Raw genomic sequence first — 16,749 nt, 5'->3', positions numbered from 1 at the left:
ATAAAACAAACTAATTTTTCCTTCTATAATATCGCATGTCGGATAATTCGCCATGATCTCGCAATGAATTAAAAATCAATCAATTCGCTGCGTTACTATTTGTAGGTATATATTTTTTTTACCGTGTATAAGTAACTTGCTTTCAGATGCCAGAAGCAAATAAAGAAGAGATTTACTTTATCATATTCAAATAAAATAGAATATTGTATGTATCTAGGATTGTTTATTATATGCAAAATAAGATACATATAATCAATATTCCCTGTGTAAAAATAAAAACAGAAATAATAAATATCAAAAATTATTATATTATTGAATGTTTTATCTTCACTCTCAACTTTCATTATAAGAGATTGTAGTTTTCTACATATACATTCTATAGTAATTTAACTTTGTCGATACATTTTATCATATATTGCTAAAATAATTAATATCGAGTTGACTATTGTAGATAAATCAAAGTTATACGTCTACATTATTTTCTATAATGAGTAAATTACATTCCATATTTAATGACAATGAATAAAATCTAACATAATTACCAGTCGAATATAAATACTATCATTCTACGAAAAAATAGAAAACTTTATCTATGTTATAAAATTGATATTTCAAACACAAACTGAAGTGTCAATTATTCGTGCAATAATGATGTAAGTATTACGCCTCTTTAAAGATAGATATTTAAACATGTAAACAAAAAATTTTAATTAAATTATATTGTCTTACTATATATTATAATTCATATTATTTTATTTAGAATACCGCATTTGAATTCTTTACTTGAAAATTTTATGTCAGTAACAATAAATATTTTAATAATTATTGCTTCTTAATTTATTTTGATATAATCATATTTCTGCACAAGCATATGTGACAAATATGAATCTCTAGCTTACAAAAACTACGATGTCTTTGCGTTTCTCTTTTCTAACATGTTCTAACATATTTATATATAAATAAGTTGTCAAGTGTAAATGATACTTGCCGTATGTAATAAAAGAAATGCAACATTTCGCATTGTACATGTTATTGTTGTAAATAATTTAGCTTGGAAAATATACATATTTCAACTATAATTTATATATAAAAATACTTATATTTACTTCTGTGTAGGTATATATTATTACGTAAATTATATGGTAGAAAAAAAATAATTTGTTCTCTTCCAAAATGACGATATATCAATAAAGTTTTCTGTTACTTAATATTATAGAATCTTCGATCGTTTGAGGGGGAGGGGAAGGGGGAGTCGAATGGGACTTCTTAATAGAAACTTCACTCGGGATTGGCAGCATCTGCGAGAAAGTGGCAGCGGATACGACCTTAGTAGAGCCACGGGAGGGGAATCAGCGATCCGGTGTTGACGCCTGAAATGCTGTCCGATCGATCTTCGTCAGACTTGATTTCGCAGCAGTACAATCATCCAACAAATAGAACTGTACGTTGCCCTATGCGGAACCACGTTCCCCGAAAACTTCACAACTGCCGTCTGTTGTCAACGGGCCTTGCCGAACTTGCGCCTAAAATCCTTCCTCTATTCAGCCCAGCCGGCTTCATTGCTTGTCTTCGGGTCGCGCCAGTTTGTAACATGATTACAAAGAATCTCTATTCGGTTGTACGGCATTATTGCGGAGCGACCAATAAAACTCGCACGAATATCTTTGTGATCTTAGCTGCGCCGATTAAGATGTCTCATTGAAGGCAGCCCACAGCGTGTACAGGACACGCGTTTTATCACGTAACGATCAACGGACACGCATAAGCGCGGCATGATTGATTCTCCTGCGTGTTTACTGTATTTACCGACGACGACGTCGTTTTAATTAAAACGTTACTACCCTTAGCCGGAAACTGGGCTAATGTGTCAGCTAGAAGTGACATTCCATATTGTTTTCATGATTACATGTCCATTTAACGATAGCAAATTGTCTAAATTTTTCGGCTACTATTTTTGTTCATTGTTATTGTTCTATTATGAGTTAATCATTTCCATCATTCCTTCTTCAAAATCTATAATACAAACATGCAGTTTTCTAAAATTTAAATTTAAGTCAAATATTTTTTGAATATGTGTTCAAAATTTCCGCCTGTTACTATAATTTAAATATCAAGAAGCTAAATATCAAGATAAATGTTATAAACTCTTTCGGCATTAAATTTTTTAACATTTCAGGACATTTCTGTGCCTTCTACTTTTTAAACTTTTAATTTATTTATCCATTTTTTAAAGTTATATTTAAAAATTATGAAAAAATTATACTTACGAATAAAATATTATTGGGTGTTATATCGATGAACGGATATCTTGTTCTCTAAAAGGATAGAGATGGGGTTCGATGAAAAAAAGCGAATATCTCGCCGAAAGTAACGGACATGCGAATGCGCGAACTGGTAAAAGCGAATAGAGGCAATGGCAACGAGAAGAATGTCATAGCTAGTTGTTTCTGGGCGAAGAGGGAGGCTGACACCTTCATGATGGATGGTCGCCGCCCGTTAAAGCTGCAGTTGCTGTTGCTGCTACCACCGTCGGTGCGATCGCTGCAGCTATTGCTCGCTGCTGGAAATGCGGAACTGACTTCGATCTCAAGAAATCCATGGCATTTGGAAATTATTCCGTCGGTTGTTTCTTAACGTAGCAGGATAATAAGAAACTTCACTGACTATAAATAAATTTGCGGCATATATATATTGACAACAATAAAACCTACTCGCGATTTGTTAATCGAAAGGATAACAAAATTTTATATTAATATTAATCTCCAGAATTCATAAAAAGGGCATCAATATCGTTGACAGCTCTATTATAAGAATATTCGCTCAAGAAATTCTCAGAATATATATACCATACAGGTTTTATTTATAATTTATATTGCTGTTTTTTAGCTTTTGGAGTAGCCAGATAAGCTTCAAGTGCTTTGCAAAATTTATTGCTATGAAAAGTTGTCGTCGTCGAAGACAAAACTTAAGAAAATAATTTCGAAAAGAAAACAAGCAACGTCGGAAAAGTGAGACAAGAGCTCAAACAAGTGGATAAAGTACGCATCGAGTACCGCTACTCACAGAAGCGTACGCGCGGGCTTTAGATATACGGGGCATTCTGATGTGCTGCGCGCCGGTGGGAGCGTGCTAATGGCTACTGACATGCAGTTTTGATGGATCGAGCACCACTCTTCCTCTTTTCCCATCCCATAACGGCGGAATATGCGACTCTCGATACTTTCCCGTCTGAGAGAAACAAACGCGAGCGCGAACGAACGAAGAAATTCCGAATCAGCCGAATTAGAAGATCACCACTATGAAAAGAAAAGCAGCAGATATATAAAAAAAGAAATTTCGTGAAAATTAATATTTTGAAAAAAAGAAGTAACTGCGTCGCGCTAGGTAACTTTGCCATAATTATTTGTGTAATCTGTATAATCTGATTTAATTATAATATTATTGTGTTAAAAGTGTGGCTAATATATATCAAATAAACACAACATATAGCCAAAGCAAAGTAGGTATCTTCCTTGTTATTTAATACATTTTACAACTTTCTCCATTAAAGTTTTTCTCTTACTATATATAAATTTCTGCAAATACTTGCGATATTTTTCAACAGAATTAAGCACAAGATATCTATAGAACAAAAAATATATAAAATCACAAAAAAGAATTGTGCTAGAAATATAAACCAACATTTCCAAACGGTATACAAAACAACCAACATTGACAGATTGGGAGAGAGTGTTAGTGTTGTCTCAACAGAATCATAGTACGATCCCAATTTATAGCTATAGCGGAGCAGCATCGGAGCAGCGGAGCACGCATTCGCGTTGTCCACGGTGACGTATCTGTCCCCAAGGATACTGTTCTGATTCTGAGGCCTAAAGGACCAGACATCTCCGTAGGCTGAACTGGAAATTCTCATTGACAATCTATTCACCTCCACTAGCTCGACGCATATACACGACACAACGCGCGAGACATCCATTCGAGCGAACTTGCTTGGAGATATCTTCTCATAAAAGCTAACCGGGATTATGCACGGAATTGCACATTAATTCTTGAATAAATTATTTCAATTATCGCGGACACACAGCGCAAGATATTCGCGTATAAATTGGTTGTGGCAATTATTTCTTCCATTTTACCAAGAAATCGGACGGGTGTAAAATATATGGAAATAAAAATTAAGCCTCTATATTTACTATAAGGATTACGAATATAATTTATGTTATGTTTACATGTATGCACATGTAAACAAAGATTTCTAGACATTTTGAAAAGCTACAGTTCAAAAACCTACAGTTCGAAAACCTTCAATCTGAAGAAACGACGAGTCGGTTACATGTTTTTGGGAGATTAAACGCGTGACTAGGAATACGAATCCTCGGGGACACGACGAGAGAGGTCTCACAAAGTGTAGGATCATGTAGGTACCTTCCGTCGAGTCTCCCTTGGGATTTCCCGCGTACCTGGGCCATCGCGATCGGGACCCGAAGGACCACCGGATATGGCAAACCGTGTTCGAAAGTATGGCATATAGGCATATGGGTTGAGACCGCGCATAATCAGAATTTTCAACGGTCCAGAGACATTTTGCTATCGAAAAATATTGCCGCTTGCGTAAGTAAACAATAATTCGATTCGAAAATATAAAAAAATTATGCAGTCATAACATCCCGGATGAGAAATCAAATTCGAATAGGAGAGCTATGCGAAACGTGGAGATCCTTTGATTTCGCCGCAACGAAGCGTGTCGCGATTGCGTCAGAAGTCTGTCGATTATTACGAACTGACAGCTTCAAATCCGGATCGCTATCTTCGGGGAAAAGATGCACGTCCTTTCCCGTGCGTCTCTGAGAAGAATTAATTAACAGTTGATAAGGATCTTGAAATGGGACCGAAGTCAAATTGCTGAATAACATGGGATGGGTTTAAGCAACTATCTTTTCGATTCGTTGCCTTTACCATTCTTAACACTTTTCTATACCATTCTCATTTTTCTCACACTTTACTCAGTACTCTATTGCAATATATTTTTGTTCATCATGTAATTATTATACACTAAAATGAAACAAGTATAAGGAAAAGTAAACAAATGTTAATCACTGTAGATAATCACATCAACGTAGACTAAACGCTATCTGTCGCCTAAAGTGTTATCGAGCAATGCACTCGTCATTTATAAACGATGATTCAGTGTTGTTCCTGACATTGAAAACAAAAATCAAATAGAGATTTCTTTTATCAAATATTATGCAGCGCATCGGTTGACCGTTTTACATTCGAATCAGAAAATAGCGCGCATATAGATATTAACAGATAGTTACGAATATACACAAACTTTGAATTTTTTCGTTACTAATTATAAAGAACTCAACGTTTGTATATTCCCATACTTCTAATATCATTATTGACATGTCATTGTTAATTACCGAGTAAAAAGTAAGGAAACTGTTTAGATACGACGGTCAATCTACTGCAGTAAGTCTAAATGGCTTAAGTGCAGGTATCTGTCCTTATCTCTTGGTCCAGTTGCGGCCAAATCAAATTCTGTATCGGCCGTTCCCGAGGCTGACAGCTATCGCTAGTTAGGGAGAAAGAGATCCGAGGAAGGAGACGAAGGGACTGAATGACACGGTCACCGAAAATGACAGGTACACGGCCTCGGAGGAACTGTGGACGAGAACCCGATATCGCGACCGCATCTGATACAAGCTCTGAAACGGTCAGCCTTGTCGTCTCTGTCGCTCTTTCTGCAGTCTCCGTGTCTGCCTGCCAATATACCTACCTGTCAACACACGCTGCATTCAATTAATTCGTGGCCAACGCCGTGCCTGCGTAATGACGCGGAAATCAAGCCTATCCTATCCGCCCCCTCTTTCCGTGTGCTCATCTCTACGTCGAGTCTCCTTCCTTCATCTCCTTCATTGTTCTTCGTTATTTTCAATTACCAGGGTGCGTATTGGATTTGATATGTAAAATTGTGATTTATACTAAAAATAAAACAAATGCTGTTTCACTTACTTATCTACAGTAATGTTGCTGAAAATATAAATAGAGGCAAAATTGTTTTCGTGTAAATAACAAGTAAAATAACAGAGTAAATAAAAAATAAAACCAAACATCTTATAAAAATTTAAACGTTTTATATAAAAAACAAGTCATCTCTACGAAGTTAAAGATTTTATAGTATTAAAATATGCAAAGAGTTGATGTTTCCTTCTTATAATAAAATTCTTCTTACATTAATTTTAATCTTTATTTATATTTTTTAAATATTGCTTTCAAAAACGTAAACTTGTATACAATTTATAATAACTTGCAGTATGTTGTGTTACTATTCTATACACTGCTCGTGCAAACTATTATTCTGAAAAATTTATTTCAAAAAATCTTTAATATTTATTTAAATGAAAGATTATATAGTAAGATATATAATCTTTTATTTTGTATCAAAGCATACAATAAGGAATGCGGAAAGAGATACAAGATTTCTCGAATTCAGATAATCTTATCTTGTGTAAATAATTCAAGTCTCGTTTGGCGTTTGTCTCGACGTCGAAGATTAAGACAGCTTAACTGAAGTTTAACAGTTTAAATAAAATTGAAATTATTCATCATTAATACATTTATTATTATTGTAATGCAACATTGAGCTTTGTCACTATTATATATTCTAGCTTAGCACAAAAAGGTTTAGCATAAAAAATATTAATACAAATGAAAAAAATTGCAGTTTTTATGAGTATAATTAGTATTCTAACGCAATGATAGAAGAGCAATGTTAAACATTATTACTGTTTTGTAAATGTGATTATACAATACGACTTTATTATATTATAATGAAATTAATTTTAATGTAGTATAATAACGTTTGTTATAATATACGTTTATTTTTTAACTTTGTAAGAGATTTTTAATCAAAACAATTTATATTCTGAGACTTATAATATCACAATGAAAAATTTATTTCTTTTGAATTTTATTTCTTTTTGGTAAATTCTTTTAGATAAATTTTTACATAAAATAACACCGAGCTGATATGCTAGGTATATGCATATCTAAAGCTTGTTTACGAACGAAACAGAAATACACGATCGTACCAGCCACCCCTTGGTTCGACGCGTCCATTCATTAGCACTTCATATCCCGTAGCGACGTGCTGGTAACGAGCCTGTCATAATTACCGTGCTAACTTTATTACCGCGAATGCACGTTCTCGTTCATGCGGCTATGATATTCGTGCGTCATAGGGCAGATCCAAGCCGTACCTTCTCGCTGTGGAAGGGCACGGAATATAATCCCTCAAACATCAACCCTGCACGATACACGTTCATCGATTTCGTGTCGTTAAATATGAAGGCAAATGTAACTCAAATTCATGAAATATACAACGAGCATGCAGTAATATGGTTTTGTAAATATTTTAAACTGTTATATCATTATTAATGTAAATTTATTAACGCGCTAATTATTTGCGTTTCTAACATTACTCACAAATTTGATATTTGTAATAAATATAAAGCGATAATAGATTATTCCAATATTATGATTATTACAACATCTTTATGCACAGGTATAAATATAATCATTTTATTCTGTTTACAACTTCCACGATATATCAATCGTTAATTGAACAAGAGGTGTAAAAGAAGCTAATAACAGCTTTGATAATAAGCTTATATCTCGCGTCCAATGTTTGCTCATGCACTGCCGCGTGGACACAGAAGTTACATATACTCATCAGGTTCACACTCGAATGAATAATACGATCGTGTGTACGAGCCTTTCTAACACCAGCTAATTACATTTATTCAATATTTACGACGATACGATCAACACGTAGAACAGACTAACTGTGAGTCAGGTTGAATGAAATGGCATATCGAGCATTGCAAAGTCATTCTGCGTGCCTGCTGAATAGCTCCCCCAACCTAACTGTCGACATTTTCCTATCATTGTCGTAAAATTTATAACACATATTCATGTGTTCTGAAAATGATACAAGTGTGATACACTTCAAATTTTGAATGACACACATAAAATGTTTTCCTTTTTTTTGGACACTCTACATGGCATTAGAATGTTTTAAACAAAAATATTTTACAATAAGATATATATTATATAATTATTATTTATTTGACATTTTGTATAATAAATTTTATTTATTATTTTTTAAGAATATTGATTCTATACAACTGTGAGAATACATTTGTTTCAATTTATAGGAAATATTAATTAAAAATCTGAAAAAGCTAAAATGACCAAAATGAGAAAAAACCGTGCAATTACAAATACTATTTTTAATGTTATCTGTAAATGTATTTGATTACATTCACATTTATGTCTAACTCGACAAGGCTGCGCATAGTTAGAGCAGCAATCGAGTAACTCTCATACGGAATGATTGATGACTCCATTGTGCAGGGTTTCCCATGTCCCTGGTACGATTTCGTGCGAGCGGCATACAAAAAGCCAGGCGCCATTTCGAAAATGAGCAGAATTATGGAAAATTCTGGCCGGAAGATCGATTGGATAGTAGATTCTGAAGGAAAGTTGCACGTACTGTATGTTTGATCCAATTCCGGATCGTTTCGCTTAAACGTTCGAACGTTTCTTGAAACTTGTGTAACAGATGTAGATATTTATTTTCATGACGCCACAAATCACAAATATTCTATTAATAAAGAGAAAAAACTTAAACAAAGACAGTTTTCCAATATCTCGTTAATATATAGCAACTAAGAACTTGATCACAGCTAATTTCTTAAAATATAATCGTTAATAAAATTATAACTGCCTCTTTAAGTCTTACTACTTTTTTGTAAATATAACGTTGATATTAATAAATAGATTGAATAAATTTAATAAAAAGAGAAATCTGAAGTTATTCTTCAAAGCAAGTCGTTCGAAATTTGGGTTCTTTCTATAAACTCGTATCTTCTCCCTTCTTTTATTTCAGGTGGTTTCAATACTCCCGTTTTCCTCACAGGAAGTGACACCGTTTCAGTGGAATGTGGTGTATCATTTTATAAAGACGGAATCCTTCTGGAAATCCCACGCGATTCTCTCAATAGACAGCTGTCTGTTCGTCAGTAGACACCCGCTGAATTGTTGTGACTAGTTCTTTGATGGACACAACGCCCAATATCCGAAAACGTGCTGTTTAAGACGTGACATCTGGGAGCGCTGGACAATTAACGTTAGGCACTCTTCAAATATCATCTCAAGCAGTTGACAGAAGTCGACGTTTACTAAGTTTCTCAAAAACTAAATATTTCTCCACAAGCAGACAGAAGTAGAGATATTTTTCAATTTTCATTAGCTTTTTCTCTGTTAAACATTATTAAAGAAAAGCTTTTGAATTAGCTGCCTAATCTCTCTTATCATAAAACATTGTCAGATAAAACGTTTAATATATTTCTTGCTTTATGATTTCAAGTTATTCTATAACTTCAATTGTTTTGTCGTTGCTTGATAATTTCGAATAAAATATTAATTTCCGATAATATGGCATAAACTGCTAATAAAGGAATTAAATTATATTGTAAGTAAATAACAAAGTCACGCGAGTGGAGGAGTTTTAACAGAAAAAAGAAGCACTTTAAAAGGCGATAGCTTATTGTGGCTTGCAGATAAAAGTCAGGACTGCAACAAAACGACCATAGCTCAGCATGACAATGCAGGTGCCTCATCCCACGTCAAATCTCAGCGTGGTGCCGCACGAGAAGACGGGTACTGGACCGATTGAGTAGGCTATAATTGTTTAATGGGATTAGAACCTCAAGCAAAGTTTGCGCGTTGTTCGGAAAGAAAGGTGCTGATATTTATCCAACATTAGATCAGGCTAAACTCAAATTTACCACTTTAATCCCCGCAAATTCCGACGGACACGTTTTCCAAATATTTACCCGAGAAATTAGGTATGTGCGCTTTGTCGATGGAAAATCGTGCAATGACTATACCTCGGTTCTATCATGTTTCTCAATAACAACAGAAACCTTGATAGACAAAGTACTAATTATTATTAATTTTACGCTAAATTAGGTTGTGCGATCTAAACGTTTTGATAAACTCATTTTCTAAAAATCTCAATACGACAAAATTACATAACTAAAGAATATTAAATGAGAAAATGTATGTAAAAAATATTAAATGAGAAATAATATTACAGTATTAATCTCTGACATACACGGAGGGTTTTACATATTAGACTATAAGAATAACGTTTTGCGTATTATTATAATTTAACCGCCGTTTAATTTCTTAATTTTTTATTTTTATTTTTATCTGTTTAAACTTGAAGACGGTCTGAAGACAGACCGAAACGTTGTAATTCTATTAAATACAAATTAATATTAACACGAACATATCGTTGTGGCTCTAAGACCTCTGACTTATGTGATTTTTTAAATAAGGAAGTTTATTACTCACTGACTTAGGTTTACTTTAGTTTTTGCAAATTTTAATTTAAAATTTTATTATTAAGAGAGAGGCGAATTATTGATATGTACTTAAACGATATAACGTATTTCCTAGAAACTTGATCTAAGCATTGGATGTTGATTTAATGAACGGTACTGAAAAGTCCCGTATTTATTTATACTAATAATATAATTTATATTATACAAAGGTGAGATAATGCATAAAAAAACGAAAAGTTCGAATTACATACATTGCGATAAAGATTAAGTATGTAACTACGCGTTCGAGTGAAAAAGATTAGCCGACAGCACGAATCAGAACTATCAAACGTCACTGTGGCTCGATCAAGATGAAGATTCCCCGGTCTGATGTACGGAACAGGACGGATGTCGCGGGTGGCCGCAGGTGGCGCCCTCGATATAAGCTCTTCTGACTGAACTGCTGATACGGGACCATGCTTCTAAAACTCTCACGGTGGAATGTGTCATCCTGTCACTGCGCTCTCGCATGGGGTAGGAGATATCCCATGGGCCGTCACGCGTCCTTCGGACGAGCGAGTTCTTGTCACTTTTCTCAGATCCCCTTATTGCCAAAAATGTTCACGATTCGACCGTTAAATAATAATCGGGACAATGTTTCTTCGACAGTTAACATAATATTGTCATTATTAACAACAGCAATCTTGATAATAAATTTTCTTATATTATTCGTAATAATCGGTCGCTTGTATTGCATTATATGTTGTTAACAGATTCTTTGATTCATTTAGAATCTGCTTATTCTTAACAGAAATGTTTAAAAAGTTCATTATTTAAAACTCATCAATTCTTGAGTATTAATAATATATTGCAGTGCATAAAATGACTGCAGTACGTACAAAATATAAATAAAATATATAAAATAAAATGTGTAGTTTAATATGATCATTTTATTAGACATCTTCGCACACACAACCATATTTTCTTACAATTAATAATTTTAAAAAGTAAAGAAAAAATTATTCATATAAATTAAATTATTTAAATGCTATTTAATGCCATTTAAAAAACGTACAACCTGCTAACATTTATAAGTAGTATGAGTAGATGCTTTATACACTGTTAAATAGGTATTATAAAGGATAAAATTTAAACCAATACCTTGAGTTAAATAACATTTTGTTATTTTTAACTACTATGTGTGTCGAAATTTATTATTTTATCACAAAACAGGATTATTTTAGCTCCATTGGTTTAGTTAAATTAATATTGTTTTATTTAAATTCAAAAACATATTAAGTAGAAACAGTGGCAAACTACAGGACTGGTTAAAAAAGACTCAAATTGAGTATTATTTGACATTATAAATTTAACAGTGTATATTTTCATTATTAACTTTCAACTTCAAACTTTGTTGAAGTTCATTTTAAATTAATTAGAAACTATATTTTGTCTTATGTATTCTATCTTCTTCAAGTTCAATTTGCAAGAAGTCTCTTGTATCTATTCTTTAATTATTTAACATTCTAATGTTTTAATATTCTTATTAAGAAAACTTGGCTCTAAATTAATAATAAAAAATATTAAATTATAAACAATATGGTAAAAAAACAAAATCTTCATGCACGTGCCTTAAGCTTAAGAAAAAATATTGCTTGCAGAAATATTTTTTACAGTTTTGTAAAATTACTACTAAATTATGTTCTTTTGCTTTTTAACTGTTTTAAAGATATTTTTAATTTTATATTTAATAAACTTAATATTTAATAAATTTTAGTCTAATAGACATAAAACTTTTATATTTAATGTATAGTGTTTTAATAAAAATAAGATATTTTAAGTAGAGAGAAGCGCATAAAATAAAATCCTTTAAATTTTAAAGGAGTTTTTAACATTTTTTTCATAGATGCGACGTCGAATGTGACCTAGTCCTTCGTTATATCTTTAGAAGTAGTGTATTGTCATGTCAGGGTTTCGACGACGTGAGGATGATGAATATCCTAGCAGTCTGAAGAGTCACAAATTGTTTCGTGCGTCGCGCGCTTGTGACCGAAATATCTTTCTTATTTATTAGCGTGACACAGCTACCAAATTAAATTATCTATCTTCATTTTTTTTAGACATTACGAGTCTACACGAAAGCTATTTGCAGATGTATTCTGTTTACTTTATTTACTTCACAATTATAGTATAAATTTTTATTTTTTTCACTAAAAATATATTTTTAGTAAATAATAAAATGGCTGTAAATTTTGGTTATCAATTTATAGCAATTCGAATCTCAACATTTTAACGTATTTAATAAAATTGAATAGATTATGTAGTATCTACTACATAGTAGATCAGCTATAATTAAACTATCAACCGTCAAGTTATAATAAAAACGCAGGATGTTGGTACCTTGGTACCTCGAGGCGAGCGAGACACGCAAGTACATAGAAAGACCCGTCAAGAGCGTAGAAGGAAAAAAAGGCAGAAGGCACAAAACAACCTATCCAAGGGATAGAAGGGCGGAGGTTGCTTGCCTCTGGATAGCATAGAAGGTGGGTACCGAGATATAATACCCGACTCCTACCCGCGACGATAAGTGTCAACTGCAGCGTGCCAGATAAAAAGAAGGAACGAAAAATAAAATTCACACTGGTGATCCATCATGAGGCAGTGGACTCGGGGCGCGCAGACTCGCCCATGATTGGTTGGCACCGCCCTATCGTCATCACGTGACTACATCTAAGTACCGCCCTCCGATAATGGGGACACCCCCTGGAACTAATCTCACGCAGCGCAATACCTCCACTCTACCGTCTGGGTGATACGCCCAAGCAAGAGAGAGAAGGAAAACTTAAACACGCCAGACCACTGCGGGTCAGTCTCACCTGTGTGCAGCTTTCCGCTACGCTAGTCCACCTCACCAGTCCACTCCAACGGCCCATGTTGGACGGATCGACTGCACGAGTGTCCGCACGGATTATTTTTGTGGACGACGGTTAATGTTTCGTAGTGCCCGCGGATCGGCATCGTTACCTATTCTCGGCGGACTTTTAAATACTTTTCAGAGCATATTAAATTCAAATTTAAATATTAAATATTTGCCGTAAAATTTTACAAAGTATTACATACCTTCTGCGTGATATTAGTGGACGACTTGTGACAACTTGAAAATTTTAAGTATTACTTTGTATACTTTAATATTACTAAGTATAGTTGCTTCTGTGATTTTATATTTTGTGCAACTTGTGGACATTTATTGTTTCGTTTAAGACTTTTATTCGAAATCTTATCAAGTACTGATTAATTCTGTGCTTATCGTGAATTTGTTTATCGGGACAAATTTAAATGTTTATTCCTTTGTGGTATTTATATAAAACCAAAGGATTGTAAATTTGTATACGTAATGTTGAAATGATCAGTTAAGAGAACAGTGTACAATTTTAGTTATGATGTAATCATCTCTCTTGTTTCCACTTGGACAATACGCATCGGAGTTGCCGAAACAGTGGGTGGTCAATTGATTCGTCTCTCCGTTACGAGGATGATGATGATGGACATGGGCATGTACGGGACCTATGGCAAACCTGACTCATATCCTAACTATGTGTTCTCGGGTCAAGGAAATCATCACCATCATCACCATCACCAGCCTTCATCCGTCGGCGGTCACGTGTCTGTGCCTCCTTCCCCGGAGGTAGCTCCAACTCATTACTACCCCCAGACTGCAGTGGCGCCATATTCTTCATCGTCTTCCGAGAGTTTCCTAACCGCCGATTCGGGCACGTCGTCCAGTACGCCGCCTCAAGGCTTCTACTCTCCGACGGGTGCCGTTCTCCACGAGAACGGCTCCACCACGGCAATAATCTCTTCGGAGAATGGCCTGAGCTACACCAATCTGGATTACGCATCGTCCTCGTCGTATTCGAACCAACAGCCACACGCAGTAGCCTCGGTGGATCCGCATCAAAGTTACCACGTTCAACAGGCTGCTTACCGAGAGGATCCTCATCACCATCATCATCACCATCATCCACCTGGTGGTAGCAGTCTCCATCAAACCACGGTACCCCCAACTAGTCATCCAAGAACGGAACACGATCAGCAACTCCATCATCAATCCTCTAGTCATCATCACCATCATCATCATCATCATCATCACGAACCCGATTATCCGATAGCGGTCGGCGGGACCTCGAATTATCTTCATCAGCTATCCTCCTCGGACGAATCTTTGCATTATCAGACGCAGATTCAGCAAAGCGAGTTCTCCACGCACCCGCCGGGACATTACAAAGAAGAGAGCTCGGACACGGCTACCTATCACATTTTGCAACAGTCCAGTCACCTACAACATCCCCATCAGCACGGGCATCATCACCAACAGCAGCATTCGCACGCGCATCATTCGCAACAACAGCAGCAGCAGCAGCAACAACAAACACAAGTACCTACGTACAAATGGATGCAGGTCAAGAGAAACGTACCCAAGCCAGTCGGTAAGTGGTCACAATCCACACTTGGTTTAAATTTCCGGTCGAGTCGACGCCTATGTGCAGTGAGCAAACTAGCGTGAAATTAGGTATTCTGTGGGCGCGATCCGGTAGCTATTCGTTAAACCTCGTTCATCGCTTGATTAGCTTAGAATACGAAGATGCAGAATCATGCTGTCTTATCTCTCGTGGCCCCGTTATTTGAGAAGCTGTCATTGCTAGATAGTGCGATACCGTTTTTATAAACTTATATCGTCTTAGGAATTCAATTTGATTCAACAACTATTTCTGCGACAAGTCATAAATATTAGAAATCATAATCACATTTTTACTCTAATTTATATTACTAATATAAATTTTTTTCCGTGACTTTCACAGAAACATGTTATTGCAATTTACATTGTCATTTATTTAAATCTTCCTTATATTTTATGTGCATAATCATGAACGTTTTATGCTGCATTTTACATCTAATTAATATTGCGTTTTCACAAAATATTTAAAGTTAAATAATTCTTTATTTTTTATCCATTGAAAAGCTCTCATGCAAGTTCATAGAAAATGTTTATTCGCTGATTGCCAACGAAGCAATCTCAGTTCCTGGAAGCACAATTTGATCCAATCATATCTTGTTGAAGACACTTTACATAAATTCAATATATTCAAGTATTAGTTCGCAAAGTAACATTAGATAGAAGATCAACCATTTTTACGTAGATAGTCTTCAATTAAGATTGACAAACAAGGCGGACAGTTTGTCAAAGACAGAATGTGACGTGCTATTCCGTAATCGCCAAGTCAGTGACTTCCAAACAATTTGTATGTATGAGAATTAATAAAGTGCGGCACGTAATCTCGGTTTGCCATAATCATTAATCATACTCGTATCGCCCAATAATACTAGCCTTATGAGATTTTAATATCATTAGTCTGCAATTTACTGTCGTATATTTTATTGATTTTTTTTATCTTATCTCTAACAGATAAAGTTTACATAAATATAGTCTTTAACTCTAGGAAATTAAATTAAATTTGTTAAACTCAATGTGATTTAAGTTTATTAAACAACATCGTTCCGACCGTTTTCAAAACTCTTATTTAAATTTATTACTAATACGTAAAACGTAATTACACTTTTATCGTAAATACAATCGTAATAAAAGGATAGCAAATGAGTTTATAATAACAGACTCTTATCATCATTTATGAAGTCGAACCGTACATGAATTCCGAGATAAATAATGTGTGTTTTCCAAGATATTTGTAACAAAAACTTATCAGCACTGATATCTTACCTTACAATTTGACTTTCGTTTATACCTATGAGAGACTATCATAATAGATAAGATTGTACACATGGAACGAATAATAGAAAAAATTATCATCAAAATTAATATATATATATATTAATATATATATATATCTTTCTACTATATACTATCATAAATTAATTAAATATTAACAAGGGGTTTGTTTTCTGTTACTGAACTGGCTGCACTAGTTCAGAGTTTATCTTTCTTACTCCATATTACAAGGAAAAAGATAAACTCTGAACTAGTACAGCAGTTCAGTAACAGAAAACGGACCTAAGCTTATTTATAGTTCCAAAATGTGTTTAGAATTATGTACAAATTGAACATCTTAAATTAATTGCATCAAAATACATTTTTACTTAAATAATTACAATATTTATTTTAATTACAACTGGCGTATAATAATAAACTAGTATGCTTTTATTTAACTATATTAATCTAAAATATGTCTTCTCTTTCTACATCTATATTTGTCTAAAATTTATTTATCTAATATTCTAAAAGTAAAAGATAAATTTTTGCATATAAATATTTATGAGAAATTTATTACAAATTTAATAT

General features: G+C 34.1%; 1 protein-coding gene across 2 annotated transcripts in view; it reads left to right on the top strand.

The window, feature by feature from the left end:
* Positions 1-13,777: 13,777 nt before the first annotated feature.
* LOC112456518 (homeobox protein Hox-B1a-like) overlaps positions 13,778-16,749 on the top strand; it is an 11,432-nt gene continuing 8,460 nt past the window's right edge. Inside the window, exons 1-2 of one of the 2 annotated variants that reach the window (XM_025019124.1) lie at positions 13,778-14,448; positions 14,629-14,881. In XM_025019124.1, coding sequence (XP_024874892.1) covers positions 13,927-14,448; positions 14,629-14,881 — 775 coding nt within the window. In that variant the 5' untranslated portion in view covers positions 13,778-13,926. Of the gene's footprint in view, positions 14,882-16,749 lie in introns of both variants that reach the window. The other variant, XM_025019117.1, reaches the window with a different exon arrangement.

Source organism: Temnothorax curvispinosus, unplaced genomic scaffold (genome assembly GCF_003070985.1).
Source record: "Temnothorax curvispinosus isolate PA1 unplaced genomic scaffold, ASM307098v1 QBEX01000632.1, whole genome shotgun sequence".
Lineage (NCBI taxonomy): Eukaryota > Metazoa > Arthropoda > Insecta > Hymenoptera > Formicidae > Temnothorax > Temnothorax curvispinosus.
This window is presented reverse-complemented; position numbering and strand designations above follow the sequence as displayed.